This window comes from Trematomus bernacchii, unplaced genomic scaffold, assembly GCF_902827165.1.
Source record: "Trematomus bernacchii unplaced genomic scaffold, fTreBer1.1, whole genome shotgun sequence".
NCBI classification, from domain to species: domain Eukaryota; kingdom Metazoa; phylum Chordata; class Actinopteri; order Perciformes; family Nototheniidae; genus Trematomus; species Trematomus bernacchii.
In genome coordinates, this window is record NW_022987664.1 from 202,501 (window position 1) to 222,406 (window position 19,906).

Genomic DNA, 19,906 nt, shown 5'->3' on the forward strand with positions numbered 1-19,906 from the left:
CTCTCTGTACACAAACTCGCTCAGATCTGTCATTAGCCCGCATGGTTTTTCATACCATTGTTACGCTGACGACACCCAATTCATTCTGTCTTTTCCCCGCTCAGAGACCCAGGTCGTCGCACGCATCTCTGCTTGTCTAGCAGAAATCTCTCAGTGGATGTCTGCTCGCCACCTCAAGCTCAACCTTGACAAAACTGAACTGCTTTTTCTTCCGGGAAAAGAGTGTCCCACTCTTGACCTAACAATCACCATCGGCCCCTCTGTTGTTTCCCCGACTCAGACTGCAAGGAATCTGGGAATCTAGATAACAAACTTCACTGCAAACATCGCTGCTACAACCCGCTGCTGCAGATACACTCTTTACAACATCAGAAGGATACGTCCCCTCCTGACCCAGAAAGCGACGCAACTTCTGGTCCAGGCTCTCGTCATCTCACGCCTAGACTACTGCAACTCCCTCCTGGCTGGTCTGCCTGCATGTGCCATCCAACCTCTGCAGCTCATCCAGAATGCAGCGGCTCGTCTGGTCTTCAACCTTCCTAAATGTTCCCACACCACACCGCTCCTCCGCTCCCTTCACTGGCTTCCAGTAACTGCTAGAATCCACTTCAAGACACTAGTACTTGCGTACCATGCTGTGAATGGATCTGGCCCTTCCTACATCCAGGACATGGTTAAACCATACACCCCAGCACGTGCACTCCGCTCTGCATCGGCCAAACGGCTCGCTGCACCCGCACTGCGAGGGGGACCCAAGTTCCCATCAGCAAAAACACGTGGGTTTGCTATCCTGGCTCCAAAGTGGTGGAATGAGCTCCCCATTGACATCAGGACAGCAGAAAGCTTACACATCTTCCGGAGCAGACTGAAAACTCATCTCTTTTGACTCCACTTCGAGCGATAGAACTACTAACAAAGCATTTATATACTAATAAAGGACAGGCTTATCTAAAGCTAGTTGAGTAGCACTTGAAATGTTTTGGCTCTATGAAACCTGATGTACTTATATGATTCTGTCTTCTTCAAGTTTGCATCTTCTTGGTCGAATGCACTTACTGTAAGTCGCTTTGGATAAAAGCGTCAGCTAAATGCAATGTAATGTAATGTCTCACACTGCGAGAGACACACAGGAAACTTGCAAAATCAACTTTCTGATGCTTCGTACTGATAACAAAATGACTCAACATTTTTCTTACTTCACACACACACGCACACACACACACACACACACACACACGCACACACACACACACACACACACTGAACTCAGTGACATAATTTCACTGATGAACCTGGCTGAATGACATCATGTCTCACACTGCGAGAGACACACAGGAAACTTGCAAAATCAACTTTCTGATGCTTTGTACTGATAACAAATAGACTCAACAGTTTTCTTACTTCAAACACACACACGCACACACACACACGCACGCGCACACACACACACACACACACACACCACACACACACACACACACACACACACACACACACACACACACACACACACACACACACACACACACACACACACACACACACACACACACACACACACACACACACACACACACACACACACACACACACATTTCTCTTTCTCTTTTCTTTACTGGTGACAGTTTCGCCATAGTGGCTTTAATCCACTACGCTCCCAAACAGTGGGACACCAGGAAATATCAGAGAGGACTCAGTGGACATTGTTAAACGAAAGCTAAAGACACATCTTTTAGATTAGCTTTTTATTAGCAACCCCGTCCTTTAAATGTTTTCTTAGTCTTTATTATTTACCTACTTTTATATTGTTGTATTTATTAGTCTTAAAGGTGGGGTAGGTAATTTCGGAGAAACCAGCTCGAGTGCGTAGAATTTGAAAATACACAACCGGAGAAAATCTGCCACTTCCTTACAGAGCCCCTCCTCCAACACACACGAACGCGAACATGACCAATGAGGGCATGAGATAAGTTTGTGCCCCGATGGAAGGCTGACAGGCAGGTAGGCCATCCAGTTATTTTAGCCGGGCCGGCTAAAATGATTGGTCGTGCTTTTTACAGTATTACGGCTTCCACAGATGACATTTTTTTATGGATTTTTTGTCAAAGCACTTCTCTCCCTAGCCATGGTCTTTTCTCCTTAGCAACGGTCTTCTCGCCCTAGCAATGGTCTATTCTCCCTAGCAATGGTCTTCTCTCCTTAGCAACGGTCTACTCTCCTTAGCAAAGGTCTACTCTCCCTAGCAACAGTCTACTCTCCTTAGCAACGGTCCTCTCGCCTTAGCAAAGGTCTACTCTCCCTAGCAAGAGTCTACTCTCCTTAGCAACGGTCTTCTCGCCCTAGCAACGGTCTACTCTCCCTAGCAATGGTCTTCTCTCCTTAGCAACGTTCTACTCTCCTTAGCAAAGGTCTACTCTCCCTAGCAACAGTCTACTCTCCTTAGCAACGGTCTACTCTCCCTAGCAACGGTCTACTCTCCTTAGCAACAGTCTTCTCTCCCTAGCAATGGTTTTCTCTCCCTAGCAACGATCTTTTCTCCCTAGCAACGGTCTACTCTCCTTAGCAACGGTCTTCTCTCCTTAGTAACAGTCTTCTCTCCTTAGCAACGGTCTGTTAGCGAAAAATAGAAGACCTCTGGAATGGACCAAATTGACCAATCAAAATTGAGTTTTCAACTAAACTGTTTAATTGGAGTTCTTACCTTCACTGGAAGAGCCTGACAGGTCGATAACAACAAACACCTTCCCCTCCGGCTCCAAGTCGACCTAAACACACAGACAGAGAGAGAAACAGAGGGTCAGACGGGGGGTAAAAGGAGAGATTAGGAAGTAAAACACTTGAGATAAATAAAGCTGTCTTCACTTTATATCTTTGTTCAGAATCATAAACAGGTTTATTACCAGGTAGGTTAACACATACGAGGAACTTGACTTGGTGTTGTGGTGCATACATCAAATTATAACAAAAATTTAAAAAACAGATAACAAACTATTTCAAAAATATAGTAAAATATAGAAGTATTTACATTGAATATGGTTGGAATCGTAGAAATAGAATTGGAATAAAATATGTGAAGTAATGAAAAACAAGATATTGTACTGTTGGGATCCCCATTAGCATTGGCTAACGTCAACATTGTGGCGTTTCTTTAATTTCACTTTATATGCCACTCTCAAGTTATATGGGTTTAGTTGGAAATAATAAAACATAAGAGTAAACTCAACACTCAACTCAATTGATACACATAATTAAACTAGAATTACTTGGAAATAAAAGATCAATTACATACTGTATATTACATTAGATAAATAGATGCATTTCTTTCATGCAACCAATAAAAGTAAAATAAAGAAAGGAAGTCGTATCACAAGGATTATTTTACGTAGCTTTTGCATACATGCCCCATAATATGCCGCATGTTGGCATCGGAAAAAAATATTTTTTTTTAGGCCGTCCACCCCCTTTAAACCGTGTGATGGCTGAAATCTCTCGGTGTCAGAGCGGTGATGTGGTGACAAGAAGAGAGAGAAAGTTGGAGAGGAAAAAACACACAAACACTGTGGTGTGAAACTTAGAGGTTGACACATATCCTGTAACACCCACACATCATGTATACAACTCACACACTCACACACATACACACTCTCACACATAAACACACACACACTCATAATGGATTCAGAAAGCCGGAGAGAAGCTCAACAGAGTTAAGAAAACTGCTGCTCTCCAATCTATTAAGTCTCTGCGTGTGTGTGTGCGTGTGCGTGTGCGTGTGCGTGTGTGTGTGTGTGTGTGTGTGTGTGTATTCGAGCTCATCTTATAAAAGCAAGTGGGCATTGGTCGGGGGATCAGAGTTTTTTACCAGCAGCTTGCCTTGCACCACCTACATTGTCCATAATCCCCCGTTTTGCACACACACACACACACACACACACACACACACACACACACACACACACACACACACACACACACACACACAGACACACACACACACAGAGAGAACAGCACTAAGTGAAGGCGAACAGGCGTGGGTTCATAATGTATACAGAGGGAGATGGAAAGCAGAGAGACAGAGGGGGAGGACAGAGAAACTTTGTTGGATCGTTCCAACGTGAAAGTGCATGAGGGGGTTGGTTATTATTTACATTTTTATTAACACACTGTCTTTTCACATCCACTGTTTGCCTCTTCTATCAGGACTGGCACATGTCAGAGCTGCACAGAGCACTCTGAGTCTAACAGGATAATTATCCCCATCAATCTGCATTTTCTACGAGAAGCAGCGGAAGGAAGGAAGTTGTTGGAGCAGATGTACAGATGAGGCAGAATATTACCATCAATCTGGAAGAGAGAGTAATGAGGGCTCTGCTGCCAGGACTAGAATAAAGGATTTTAAGCAAGACAATGACGTGAACAGTGTCGAAGTGTTGGCGATTTTTGTTACCAGGAAAACTGTCTTTCTGTTAGAAATGGAGAGCAGGACAGGAGGTGTTTTAACACTTGCATTAGCGTTCTGTTTCTGCCTCCATAAAACATAAAACTATATTTATTTATGAGCATATTTATTTTTTAAATTGTTAATATGTGTTTCTTATAATTAATGTCTTTTATTTTAACCCAGGCTTTGACATATAGAGTAGAAATGGGATCTAAAAGGTGTGTGTGTGTGTGTGTGTGTGTGTGTGTGTGTGTGTGTGTGTGTGTGTGTGTGTGTGTGTGTGTGTGCGTGTGTGCGTGCATGTGTGTACACAGTGTCTGGAATAAAACTGAGCAAAGAGTTCAACAAAGTCATGTGCTTTCACTTCTACAGACTGTGGGTATGTGTGTGTATAGTGTGTGTTTGTGTGTGTGTGTGTGTGTGTGTGTGTGTGTGTGTGTGTGTGTGTGTGTGTGTCTGTGTGTGTGTGTGATAGACCTTGCAAGTGTAGACAAGACTACCACTGACCTTTATTATGTTTTTGTTAAGGAGCACACACACACACACACACACACACACACACACACACACACACACACACACACACACACACACACACACACACACACACACACACACACACACACACACACACACACACACACACACACACACACACACACACACACACACACACACACACACAGTCAGGCTGCAGGAGACACAATCACAACTGTGCTTCAAATCAATTAACCTTAATTGACCCCGGCTCCTGAGTGGTGCATTAAATCAAGCGCTCCCTCCTCACAAGTGAGCAGTTGGAGCATCACAGGAAGCAGCTTAGAGGGTTCTTATTTTGGGTATAAATCCTTTGTATTTGGGTATTCATGACAGTTTATTTTCATTCGTTTTTCGCTTTAAAGGACATGTATTTCATGTGACAAATGGAATGATTAAAAAACTGATATTGGCTATGAGCTATGTTTATTTTCTACCGTTGATTAAAATACAATAAATGAGTTTTTTCCATGTGTTTATGATTGTGATAAATATCAATCATCATTTTAGTATTGAACAGAATGACGGATCGTGCTAAAGCTACACCATTACACAACACACACACACACACACACACACACACACACACACACACACACACACACACACACACACACACACACACACACACACACACCCACACACACACACACACACACACACACACACACACACACACACACACACACACACACACACACACACACTGCTTCAGATGCATTAGGGCGGATGGACGTAAACCTGCTCAATCGAGTTAAATCCTGCAATTTAATTTGCCTTTGAGTGTGTGTTAGTGTGTGTGTGTGTGTGTGTGTGTGTGTGTGTGTGTGTGTGTGTGTGTGTGTGTGTGTGTCTCTATGTTCCCCATACATGAGCGTCCAGTTTCAGGATGTTCTCAAAAAAAGGTTAATAAATTAAATTTGACTTGACTTAAATGTGAAGCACACGAGACACACACACACATACACACACACAGATATCCCCACACACACACACACACACACACACACACACACACACACACACACACACACACACACACACACACACACACACACACACACACACACACACACACACACACACACACACACACACACACACACACACACACACACACACACACACACACACAGATCACCACATGATGGAGACCATGTGATGTTTGAAGCAGCTGTCCTGGACCTGCAGATCTGTGGAGAATCATCAGTAGTAGCAGACGATGCGTACAGGAGAGCAACCAATCAGATACTTTCCCTCTAGGTCATGGCCCTGCCCCTTTTTGGGGGCTAAAAGACACAGCTCTTAAGCTGTTAAAAGGACCGCCTGAACTCTCAATGATTCCTTATTTCAGTACGAGCAGATCAAAGTTACTGAATGTAAACATGTGTTTTACCAGCGCTGCGTCCACACACTTCCTCCACTGATAGGATTCAAGATTCAATTCAAGATTCAAGGCTTTTATTGTCATGTGTACATAGCTACAGTGGAGGCGTGTGGCGCAGTGGACTAGTACGTTGGTGTTCGGATTAGGGGAGCACAGGTTCAAACCCCACTGCAGTCAGCATGTCGTTGTGTCCCTGAGACACTTCACCCCAAATTGCTCCTGTGGGGATTGTCCACAGTACTGAGTATGTAAGTCGCTTTGGATAAAAGCGTCTAACAAGTGACATGTCATGTAATGTGTAGATATATCAATGAACATCTTAGGTCACAGGCTCCTCCAACAGTGCAACACAATAAAACGGATAAAATAGTGCAAATAAATACAAAGAGGTGTGACTACCTGATTTTACGGCAATCCAAACAGGACCTTTGACGTCCGACTGATCTAATAACAGTTTTATTCTTGAATCCACTTTTTTTATGAAAAGTAATTTCCCTTTTCCAGGAATCTCAACAGAAAAAGTTTGGCCAGACAAATAAATGAAGACCATTCACTGTTAAGAATTAGATATTAATTATGAATGCCATAAATGATTGCATACATTTACAGTTTCTTATTTGTCCAGTGTGAAGGCTGTCAAACAAGTTAAATCCATTTCTCACTGATCACTAAGAATGTTCTTAACCCACTAAAAGGATTTCTTCTCAAATAATCAGGAAATTACGTTGTAAAAACAATAACTCATCTCTCGTTCAGATTAATGTTGTCGGGTTTTTTATTGTTCTTTGCGAATCGCCGCTGTGTCGAATGTCCTACTTGGGTTGCCGTACGTAGCTGTGGGAATGAAGCTGAGCTACTAAAATCATGTTGATAAAAAAACATCACAATTAGAAACAGAAAGAAGTATTCAGGCTAATCTACAGCGAGCCGGTCACTAATGATGCTAATAGCAGGAGAGGACTCTTTAAAGTAGAGACACTACATACTGATATACACCTGAACATCAGCAGGAGAGGACTCTTTAAAGTAGAGACCCTACATACTGATATACACCTGAACATCAGCAGGAGAGGACTCTTTAAAGTAGAGACACTACATACTGATATACACCTGAACATCAGCAGGAGAGGACTCTTTAAAGTAGAGACACTACATACTGATATACACCTGGACATCAGCAGGAGAGGACTCTTTAAAGTAGAGACACTACATACTGATATACACCTGGACATCAGCAGGAGAGAACTCTTTAAAGTAGAGACACTGACTACATACTGATATACACCTGAACATCAGCAGGAGAGGACTCTTTAAAGTAGAGACACTGACTACATACTGATATACACCTGAACATCAGCAGGAGAGGACTCTTTAAAGTAGAGACACTGACTACATACGGATAGACACCTGAACATCAGCAGGAGAGGACTCTTTAAAGTAGAGACACTGACTACATACTGATATACACCTGGACATCAGCAGGAGAGGACTCTTTAAAGTAGAGACACTACATACTGATATACACCTGAACATCAGCAGGAGAGGACTCTTTAAAGTAGAGACACTACATACTGATACACACCTGAACATCAGCAGGAGAGGACTCTTTAAAGTAGAGACACGACATACTGATACACACCTGAACATCAGCAGGAGAGGACTCTTTAAAGTAGAGACACTACATACTGATATACACCTGGACATCAGCAGGAGAGGACTCTTTAAAGTAGAGACACTACATACTGATATACACCTGGACATCAGCAGGAGAGAACTCTTTAAAGTAGAGACACTGACTACATACTGATATACACCTGAACATCAGCAGGAGAGGACTCTTTAAAGTAGAGACACTGACTACATACTGATAGACACCTGAACATCAGCAGGAGAGGACTCTTTAAAGTAGAGACACTGACTACATACTGATATACACCTGGACATCAGCAGGAGAGGACTCTTTAAAGTAGAGACACTGACTACATACTGATATACACCTGGACATCAGCAAGAGAGGACTCTTTAAAGTAGAGACACTACATACTGATATACACCTGAACATCAGCAGGAGAGGACTCTTTAAAGTAGAGACACTGACTACATACTGATATACACCTGGACATCAGCAGGAGAGGACTCTTTAAAGTAGAGACACTACATACTGATATACACCTGAACATCAGCAGGAGAGGACTCTTTAAAGTAGAGACACTACATACTGATATACACCTGAACATCAGCAGGAGAGGACTCATTAAAGTAGAGACACTACATACTGATATACACCTGAACATCAGCAGGAGAGGACTCATTAAAGTAGAGACACTACATACTGATATACACCTGAACATCAGCAGGAGAGGACTCTTTAAAGTAGAGACACTACATACTGATATACACCTGAACATCAGCAGGAGAGGACTCTTTAAAGTAGAGACACTACATACTGATATACACCCTGGACATCAGCAGGAGAGGACTCTTTAAAGTAGAGACACTACATACTGATATACACCTGAACATCAGCAGGAGAGGACTCTTTAAAGTAGAGACACTACATACTGATATACACCTGAACATCAGCAGGAGAGGACTCTTTAAAGTAGAGACACTACATACTGATATACACCTGAAAATTAGCAGAATATGTCCTTTTTAAAATGGGGCTGTGTAGACTCCAAACATCCCACACACACACACACACACACACACACACACACACACACACACACACACACACACACACACACACACCACACACACACACACACACACACACCCACACACACACACACACACACACACACCCACACACACACACACACACACACACAGCGCCTCCCTTCCTGTGAGGTCACTGCTCAGGCTCACAGGTGCAGATGTCACTAAATATAGAGCGTTGGAGGAAGGAAAAGGCCCTTCACTGTGTGTGTTGTAAATCCTGAGACACATGGCGGATGCATAGCTCTACTTTTACTCGTCATGACTGTTTATCTGAGAGCTGACGGCTGTACGCACACAGAGGTCAAAGTTCACTGAAGGAGCCTCATATCAGTAGAGGATGAAGGAGGATGCACTCTCCTTCATCGTTGTTTGGAGTCTACATAGCCACGTTTTAAAGGGGCCCTATTCTGCTCATTTTCAGGTGTATCAGTATGTAGTGTCTCTACTTTAAAGAGTCCTCTCCTGCTGATGTTCAGGTGTATATCAGTATGTAATGTCTCTACTTTAAAGAGTCCTCTCCTGCTGATGTTCAGGTGTATATCAGTATGTAATGTCTCTACTTTAAAGAGTCCTCTCCTGCTGATGTTCAGGTGTATATCAGTATGTAATGTCTCTACTTTAAAGAGTCCTCTCCTGCTGATGTTCAGGTGTATATCAGTATGTAATGTCTCTACTTTAAAGAGTCCTCTCCTGCTGATGTTCTGGTGTATATCAGTATGTAATGTCTCTACTTTAAAGAGTCCTCTCCTGCTGATGTCCAGGTGTATATCAGTATGTAGTGTCTCTACTTTAAAGAGTCCTCTCCTGCCGATGTTCAGGTGTATATCAGTATGTAGTGTCTCTACTTTAAAGAGTCCTCTCCTGCTGATGTTCAGGTGTATATCAGTATGTAGTGTCTCTACTTTAAAGAGTTCTCTCCTGCTGATGTTCAGGTGTATATCAGTATGTAGTGTCTCTACTTTAAAGAGTCCTCTCCTGCTGATGTGCAGGTGTATATCAGTATGTAGTGTCTCTACTTTAAAGAGTCCTCTCCTGCTCATGTTCAGGTGTATATCAGTATGTAGTGTATTTACTTTAAAGAGTCCTCTCCTGCTGATGTCCAGGTGTATATCAGTATGTAGTGTCTCTACTTTAAAGAGTCCTCTCCTGCCGATGTTCAGGTGTATATCAGTATGTAGTGTCTCTACTTTAAAGAGTCCTCTCCTGCTGATGTTCAGGTGTATATCAGTATGTAGTGTCTCTACTTTAAAGAGTCCTCTCCTGCTGATGTTCAGGTGTATATCAGTATGTAGTGTCTCTACTTTAAAGAGTCCTCTCCTGCTGATGTTCAGGTGTATATCAGTATGTAGTGTCTCTACTTTAAAGAGTTCTCTCCTGCTGATGTTCAGGTGTATATCAGTATGTAGTGTCTCTACTTTAAAGAGTTCTCTCCTGCTGATGATCAGGTGTATATCAGTATGTAGTGTCTCTACTTTAAAGAGTCCTCTCCTGCTGATGTTCAGGTGTATATCAGTATGTAGTGTCTCTACTTTAAAGAGTCCTCTCCTGCTGATGTTCAGGTGTATATCAGTATGTAGTGTCTCTACTTTAAAGAGTCCTCTCCTGCTGATGTTCAGGTGTATATCAGTATGTAGTGTCTCTACTTTAAAGAGTTCTCTCCTGCTGATGTTCAGGTGTATATCAGTATGTAGTGTCTCTACTTTAAAGAGTCCTCTCCTGCTGATGTTCAGGTGTATATCAGTATGTAGTGTCTCTACTTTAAAGAGTCCTCTCCTCCTGATGTTCAGGTGTATATCAGTATGTAGTGTCTCTACTTTAAAGAGTCCTCTCCTCCTGATGTTCAGGTGTATATCAGTATGTAGTGACTCTACTTTAAAGAGTCCTCTCCTGCTGATGTTCAGGTGTATATCAGTATGTAGTGTCTCTACTTTAAAGAGTCCTCTCCTGCTGATGTTCAGGTGTATATCAGTATGTAGTGTCTCTACTTTAAAGAGTCCTCTCCTGCTGATGTTCAGGTGTATATCAGTATGTAGTGACTCTACTTTAAAGAGTCCTCTCCTGCTGATGTTCAGCTGTATATCAGTATGTAGTGTCTCTACTTTAAAGAGTCCTCTCCTGCTGATGTTCAGGTGTATATCAGTATGTAGTGTCTCTACTTTAAAGAGTCCTCTCCTGCTGATGTTCAGGTGTATATCAGTATGTAGTGTCTCTACTTTAAAGAGTCCTCTCCTCCTGATGTTCAGGTGTATATCAGTATGTAGTGTCTCTACTTTAAAGAGTCCTCTCCTGCTGATGTTCAGGTGTATATCAGTATGTAGTGTCTCTACTGGGACATGTCTCCATGCTTTAATGTTCAAAAAGCTCTTTATTTTTCTCATACTGTCTGTGCTGCAGCACCTCTTTTCACCCTCTGTCTGAAACCAGAGCCCAGTCTGCTCTGATTGGTTAGCTGGCCGGCTCTGTTGTGATTGGTCAATCGCTTAGAGATGCCCAGCCCCCTTAGAAAACGTTCAAATGAAATCTCTAAAAGATGTTGTTAAACATTGAGTGGCATGGATGTGGTCAATTAAAAAAAAGAATCCAAAACTAGACAAGAGAGAGAGAACAGAGAGCACACTGCCACTGACACACCGCAGACAACCACCACACACACCACACACACACACACACACACACACACACACACACCACACACACACACACACACACACACACACACACACACAGACACACACACACACACACACACACACACACACACACACACACACACACACACCACACCACACACACACACTTCAGAGGACCAGCACCTCACATAACAACGCCAACGTCTAAGGCCTGGTATCATTTGAAGTTATTTCGATGTTACATTTACAAGCTGTGCACTTACCAAAATGAACATTGCCTAAGTACAGGTGGAAGAAGTACTCAGATCTTACTCTAAAGTAAAAGTAATAATACTGCTGTGTAGAATAACACAAACATAAAGGTCCGGCATTCAAAAGGTAACTTCAGTAGAGGTTAGAAAGAAGCCCCCCTTTTCTAATATCCTGATTACATAATCCCGTTACATCTAATCTATTACTCGCCAATACGCCATATATGCGAGTTCAATTCTGCAGCTGTGCAAAAAGCAGCCGTTAGCGTTTCCTCGTGGTTTCACACAGATGGAGATAGAGATCATTGCCTCGAATGAAGGAGAGGGATGACCACCTCTAACTGACTGATGGACGAGTTCATCATGAATCATAGGTTTGAAATGAACACCCAAAAATAAAAATACATTGCCTAAAAGCAACATTTCTCACCTTGTTTTTTAAAATTCACCAAATCACTTTGCACACTGAACGCACATAGTCCTATTGAAACATACATGTTGATAATGTTGTATGAATGTGTTTTTTTTTTCATATATCATACAACAATGAGTCCAAAATGACATATCACATTTTACTTTACCTAATGCTGAATGGAGAATATATGAACAAACAAACTGATCTCTATATGGTCCTCTCCTCTAAACACTCTCATTATGCTCATCCTTACTGCTCTCACTCTCAGCAAGAGTGGAAGTTACCACCCACACACCCATCTGCTTCCACCACACACACACACACACACACACACACACACACACACACACACACACACACACACACACACACACACACACACACACACACACACACACACACACACACCACACACACACACACACACACACACACACGTCTAGTATATTACGGCTGTTCTTGGGCTTTTGCCAGTTCTCTTGTATACAGTCATCTGCTTGAACATATTGCCATGTCTAAAAAAAACAAAATTCCCTGGGTGATCTTACTCACTCACACACACACCACACACACACACACACACACACACACACACCACACACACACACACACACACACCACACACACACACACACACACACACACACACACACACACACACACACACACACACACACACACACACACACACACAAACACACACACACACACATTGTCCTTTCCCGGCAGTACTTCCGAACATACCTGCAGCATTAGCTCTTCTTACAGATTTATATTGGGTCTGTTAGCTCTTTATAAACACCAGGAGCACATCTTAACATTCACAAATCCACAACATCTAAATACTCATTACACATTTCAACATGCATCCTCTAACAAGTACTTTTTTTACAAGCTGCAGATACTCAAACAATTGTGAAAAGACTTTATGAATTGAAGTAAATGGAGGCCATGTTTTAAGGTCATGAGTCTTAAACCTTTAGGAAATAAGAAAGCCTAATATAATGGATGAAAAATATAAATATTTAAGAACAACATCAACAATGTCCGTCCAGTCCATGGTTCTGAAAGCCCAGTATTACAGCACCTTATCAAAATACATGTATTAATATTTATGTACATTGATCTGATGTGTGAATGTATTGAAACCTCATGCACTCTACTTCTCTGTACACTTTCTGTTTGGATGCAAACTGCATTTCGTTGTTGACTCTAATGCTCTATAATCTAATTACAGGAGTAGCAAGAGAAAAAGCGAAATGCACGGGCAGAAAATGCTTTTAAAATGGATAGATCTTAATAAAAAAGACATAAGCCGCTTTCACACCAAGTACTTTGCCGTACTTAGTTCCCAGCTCTTAGTTCCCAGCACTTAGTTCCCAGCACTTAGTTCCCAGCACTTAGTTCCCAGCACTTAGTTCCCAGCACTTAGTTCCCCTATGGAACTAAAGAGCCGATCGCGTTCACACCGGAATGAGTCCCTGAGGGAGGATTAGTCAAATGAAGCCGCTGACGTCACTTCTTCTTCTTCTGCTTTGGGTTTACTGGCAGGCCGCAAACCACTTCACGGCGTATACTGCCACCCGAAGTCCCCGGCCGGAAGTCCGCGGAGTTGGGGACTGGCTTCAGTCGAAGCTGCTGGGACTCCCAGCAGCTTCTACTGAAGCCTTCAGAGTAAATCGCCAGAACGCCGACTCATCACTCCACCGCTCCCATGTTTTCTTTTGTGTTGCCATAAGTTAGTCCCTCTCCGTTGGTGCGCGGGGCTAACGCTAATGCTAATAATGCTAATGCAAGCAAATACAATGGCGGCTTCAAAAAACCTTTCAGAGTTTTACGGGGCGTGGTTTGCAATTCGCCCAGCCAATCAGAAATTGGAACTTTTTTCTCCCCAGGATAGTACCACCTCTCTAGCAGGGACTGAAAAGGGGGTTAAAGTTCTCTGAACTAAGTTCTCTTTTTGGTGTGAACGCAAAATCCCAGGAACTATCGGAACTAAACGGGAAGAGTACGGGGAAAAGTACTCCGGTGTGAAAGCGCCTATAGATGATAAGTGATCATAGGCAGACGATCATGGCTTTTACAGAATCATAAAGAACCTTAAAAATACAACAAAGATGGAGCTTAATACAAACTGAAGTCTCTCTTAGCTTGGTAAATACCTGAGGGTTAAAACTGCACTGTCACATATATAATGTTTACATCACACCACCTGTTTTAACTGCATCATATGCAAATAAGAACAGGATGATGTGCAGCGTCAGGATCCAGATCAGCCTGGAGATAAAGAACCACCTGTGGTGTGAATATGTTGTTTGTTTGTGTTGTTTATCTTGTTGTTTGGATGGTATCAACAGCAACAAGATCACCAGAGGCCTGTACTACGAAGCCGGATTTTCGCTTAGCCGGCTAAATTCAGGGAAATCTCGGGCTTTCCGGTCCTACGACGCTGGTTCTCTTTTTAGCGGGCTAGATTTCCATGGTAACTTATGCTGAGCGGCTAACCTGCTCCGGAGCAGGTTAGGTGGCAGGCTAAGAGATCAACTCAGTGAAAGCACCGCCTGCTGACCAATCAGAGCTCCGTGTGCGGAGTTTAAAGCTATCAAGTCATATTACAGGATAGAGGAAATACAGAAAAACTGCCGTTGCAGGAAAGACGGCCGGCAAAAATCAACTGACTGTGTGAACGTGAAAATGTATAGAATATCCCCTCCCATCTTCAGAGCAATCTGACTATTATAACATTAGCGTTAAGAAAGCTTACTTAAATATCTGCCACGACATAAGTAACCGGATCAGAGTAACATTAAGTACAGTCCGCGGCACTGTGAGTGCAGACGTCGATGTGTCCCATTATCATTCATATCATATCACATCATAATGTATCATATATTTCCTTATCTGAGTCAGCTTCTTGAGCCGTATCTGGCCGTGCAACACTCACAGTGTCTCATACTGTATGCAGAAGTATTATTTTAAGCAACACATTAAGTTGACGAAACACTCGAGTCAAATGTAATTAAAGTCAGATCGTGTCTTGGACGGGGCAGTGATTTCATAAACCTGTTAATGTACGCATTCAAACACTTTTTCTTTTACCAGCTGTATTCACCTTGCAGGTGCAGCTATGTGGCTTTTATCCTGGATAAAGTGTTTAAGTCATGGATGTTTAAAGTTTAACTTCTTCATATTTGACTAATATTAAAGTTCACTTTTCATTCAGGAAGTATGACGCTGCGCTGTCAGTACGCTTGTCCATGTTTGAGATTGGTCGAATGCTCCAAATACCACCCCTTTCATGTGAACGCGCACCTAACTAGATAGGACACGGCTGGCTTGAGCGATCCACTTGATAACCAGCGTCGTAGTACAGCTTAGCCAGAGTGCGTATGTTTTGGATTGGGCCAACCGGCTAACTCAAACATATCCAGGTTAGGAAAATCCAGTTTCGTAGTACAGGCCTCAGGTGCCTCAGAGCAGGGGTTCCCAACCTTTTTTCATTTGGGGGGGCTTTTCCCAAGAGCCCCCCCAAATGACTCCTGTTTGAAGTTGCATTACATGTTGTAATGTAGAGACAAGGCTTTTAGCGACAATCATGTATTGCGTTACAATTATATGTAAAAGAAAAAAAAAAAAAAAAAAAAAAGTCTAAATATGATATTTGGCCTCAAATCATCTGAGGCCTGGCGCCCCCCCTGCGATCTTTGGCGCCCCACCAAGGGGGGCGCGCCCCCCAGGTTGGGAACCACTGCCTCAGAGGATGTTAAAGCACCTTCAAGGTTCTTGTTTTATTTGTACCCTTTCATATATCTCTGACTGATTCAATCATTAGTGTCACATGTTGTCAACTGAAGCCTAATGAGCTACAATTTAACTTAATCACAAACACACTGAAACGCATACACACACACGCACACACACGCACACACACACACGCACACACACGCACACACACACACAGCTTGTAAAGCATCACATCACATGAGCTTTAGTCAAGCTGAAGTCATGTGGCTGCATGTATCCTCAAAGAGACCTACAGCTACAGGCGACACACACACACACACACACACACACACACACACACACACACACACACACACACACACACACACACACACACACACACACACACACACACACACACACACACACACACACACACACACACACACACACACACGACATTAGGGGGGTTTAGCGAATGGAGAAAACTTGTGAATGTGGGGAGTTATCTTGAATCTGATGTCACGCATTGACAGAAAATATGACCATGAAACAGACGGGATCTAATGAAATCTTACTCTCGCCAATTTCCCTCAACAGTAGAGGACTCTTTAACTACACTTCCAAAAACAGGTCTGCATTTCTATCTATAGGCTTACAATAGAGCACAACAACAGAGATGCTATCAGCAGAAACAAGACAGGAAGTAGTGAGAGACTGAGCAAAAACAACAGGAATCTCCATGAGAATGACGAGGTGCACAAAAAGGGACTTCTATACCTTAAAGAATATCAGTTATGTTAACAAAAAATACCGTTATTACAGAGATATATTTAGTATTTCTGCATTGTTTTGTTCTGTACTACACACTACACACCAGATGAATGAAAGATGACAGAAGCTGCACCTGGAGGCCTTCCCTCTCTCCCTCTTCCCTTCTTTCTCTGGGAAGTAAACTTGGACAGTGAAAACAGGAAGTAGGGCCTACCGTGTGACTCAAACACACTCTATTATTAGACACACACACACACACACACACACACACACACACACACACACACACACACACACACACACACACACACACACACACACACACACACACACACACACACACACACACACACACACACACACACACACACACACACACACACACACACACACACACACACACACACACGTTTCCTTCGGTCCACAGAGAGGACACCCCTCTGAAAAAGGGTCAAGCAGAGATCAGGCTGAACGCTTCCTCCATGGTTCTGTCTGCACCAGAGTTTACACAGACTGAGGAAACTGAGATGTTAAAGTGCCTTTAAGCAAATAAAAAACATAACTCAGTCCAGAATCAACACAGAGGGCGTCAGAGGATTTTATTCCAGATCTTATATTTAAAGAGTCCTCTCCTGCTGATGTTCAGGTGTATATCAGTATGTAGTGTCTCTACTTTAAAGAGTCCTCTCCTGCTGATGTTCAGGTGTATATCAGTATGTAGTGTCTCTACTTTAAAGAGTCCTCTCCTGCTGATGTTCAGGTGTATATCAGTATGTAGTGTCTTGTAGTGATCACTGATTCATACACTGGGGTTACATAATTCAATCCAGGAACTACAGGTTGGGGGTATTGTTTCCGCACGGACAGATATGTTGACGGTACCTCCGGGGTACCTACTGTGTGTTGTCCCTTACACTTTCTCTTCTCTTCTGCGGCTGCGACCCGACAGCATGTCAGTTTCAGCTCCCCAATAAAGTGAGATTTGCACCTCCGATGCACCGCCTCCGTCTCCCTTCTCTCGGCACTACATTGGTGACCCTGACATAAGTCTCGCGAAGGTTCCGAGACTGAACCGAACACGGCAGAAAAACTCTTGTTTTTTCTCGAAATGCCGGGGATTTTTGGAGACCTCCGTTGCTGCCACGTGCGCACGGACTGAGGCTCGGTGCGCCCCACGGAATGGCTGGGAACGTCGCTCGCCATTCCCGCTTCGTCTCGGCACTGGAGGGCAGCAAGCCTTCCTGCTACGAGGGGACGATGCACGACCTGCTGGGTATGGAGGGACCCGACTTCTGCCTCGTGGAGCTGGTTCTTCGGGACATGCTGCATGTCCGTGCTGCGCTAGCTAACTCGGCTAGTGTTGAGCCCCGCGCTTTGGCCGGAGATGCTGGCCGGTTCCTCCTGGCCGCCCTGCGATTTACCCCCGAGGTGCTTGCTGCTGCACGCTGCAGCACCTTCCCTGGTGGGGGCACGCCGCCTAGCAGAGGCTCCGGGGCGACGACGACGACAGCGACTACCGGCCGTCGAGAGCGGCTAGCCTCGGCTGCTAACGATAGCTAGCCACGCCAGCTAGCCACGACAGCTAACGGATAGCTGCTACCAGCGGCTATCGACATCCGACTGTTTTTTTTTTGTTTTTGTTTTTTGTGGTGCCTGAGAGGAGGTTCGATCAAGTCTGGTCGGCCTCGCATGGATCCTCTCGCTATTTCGCCCACCTGTTTTTGATCGTGGACAGGACGACCATTTTTGAGCTTTTTCTGGTGCCTGAGAGGAGGTTCGACCATGTCTGGTCGGCCTCGTGTGGACCCTCTCGCTTTATCACCACCTCGACGGCGGTTTCGGACGTCACACACGCCTGCTTCGGCCCGTGGGTGACGCGCTTCTGGACCCCGTCTCGCCTCTTCCCTCGCCTCGGCGGTTTCGAACGTCGCCCGTGCCTTCATCGGCCCGCGGGTGGCGCGCTTCGGGACCCTGCCTGGCCTCGCCTCTAACCGCGGCTCACGGTTCGCCTCGACGGCGCCCCGTCTGGCCTCTCCCCTGTCCACGGCTCCCTCCTCCCGGGGACTTCGTGCCCGCCGCCGCTGTGCCTTCACCTGCGGCCGGGCAGCGCTCCTCCCTGCTGGGGACCTCCGGGTTTTTCACGCCCGTCCCCACGTCGCAACACAGCGACCCTGCTTTCTGCGGCCCCCTGACGACGGCCCGTTCCGGCCCGCCCCCCACCCCCCGGTGGGGATGCCCTCGCCCTCGTTGGGGCCCCTACCCTGCTTTCTGCGGCCCCCTGACGACGGCCCGTTCCGGCCCGCCCCCCACCCTCCGGTGGGGATGCCCTCGCCCTTGTTGGGGCCCCTACCCTCTCCTGCGGCCCCCTTCCGACGGCCCGTTCCACGGCCCGGCCCTCGCCGGCGGCCCCGCCCTCCTCGGCCCCTGTGGTGCTTCCTCCCGGACGCGAGGATTGTGTCCATGGTTGAATTCTGGGGGGGCTTGTGTAGTGATCACTGATTCATACACTGGGGTTACATAATTCAATCCAGGAACTACAGGTTGGGGGTATTGTTTCCGCACGGACAGATATGTTGACGGTACCTCCGGGGTACCTACTGTGTGTTGTCCCTTACACTTTCTCTTCTCTTCTGCGGCTGCGACCCGACAGCATGTCAGTTTCAGCTCCCCAATAAAGTGAGATTTGCACCTCCGATGCACCGCCTCTGTCTCCCTTCTCTCGGCACTACAGTCTCTACTTTAAAGAGTCCTCTCCTGCTGATGTTCAGGTGTATATCAGTAAGTAGTACCTCTACTGGGACATGTCTCCATGCTTTAATGTTCAAAAAGCTCTTTATTTTTATTTTTTTAGCCCCGTTTCAGCGACCTGTCCATCCACCCTATTAGTACACAGCTGAGTTTCCATTCCCCATAACATTGTGTTTATGGACAAGCCCTCAGCTGTGTGGCCGCAGCTATGAAGCTGTGATACTCTCTGGTGACCCGTTCCGCCACAAAACTCCCCATGAATGGAAGATTTGCCCA

The 19,906-nt window shown here is 44.6% G+C and overlaps 1 protein-coding gene across 1 annotated transcript in view; it reads right to left on the bottom strand.

The window, feature by feature from the left end:
- LOC117487103 (protein kinase C epsilon type-like) overlaps positions 1-19,906 on the bottom strand; it is a 101,966-nt gene that overhangs the window by 71,326 nt on the left and 10,734 nt on the right. Inside the window, exon 2 of the mRNA XM_034135748.1 lies at positions 2,702-2,765. Within this exon, the coding sequence (XP_033991639.1) occupies positions 2,702-2,765 (64 nt within the window). The remainder of the gene's footprint in view (positions 1-2,701; positions 2,766-19,906) is intronic.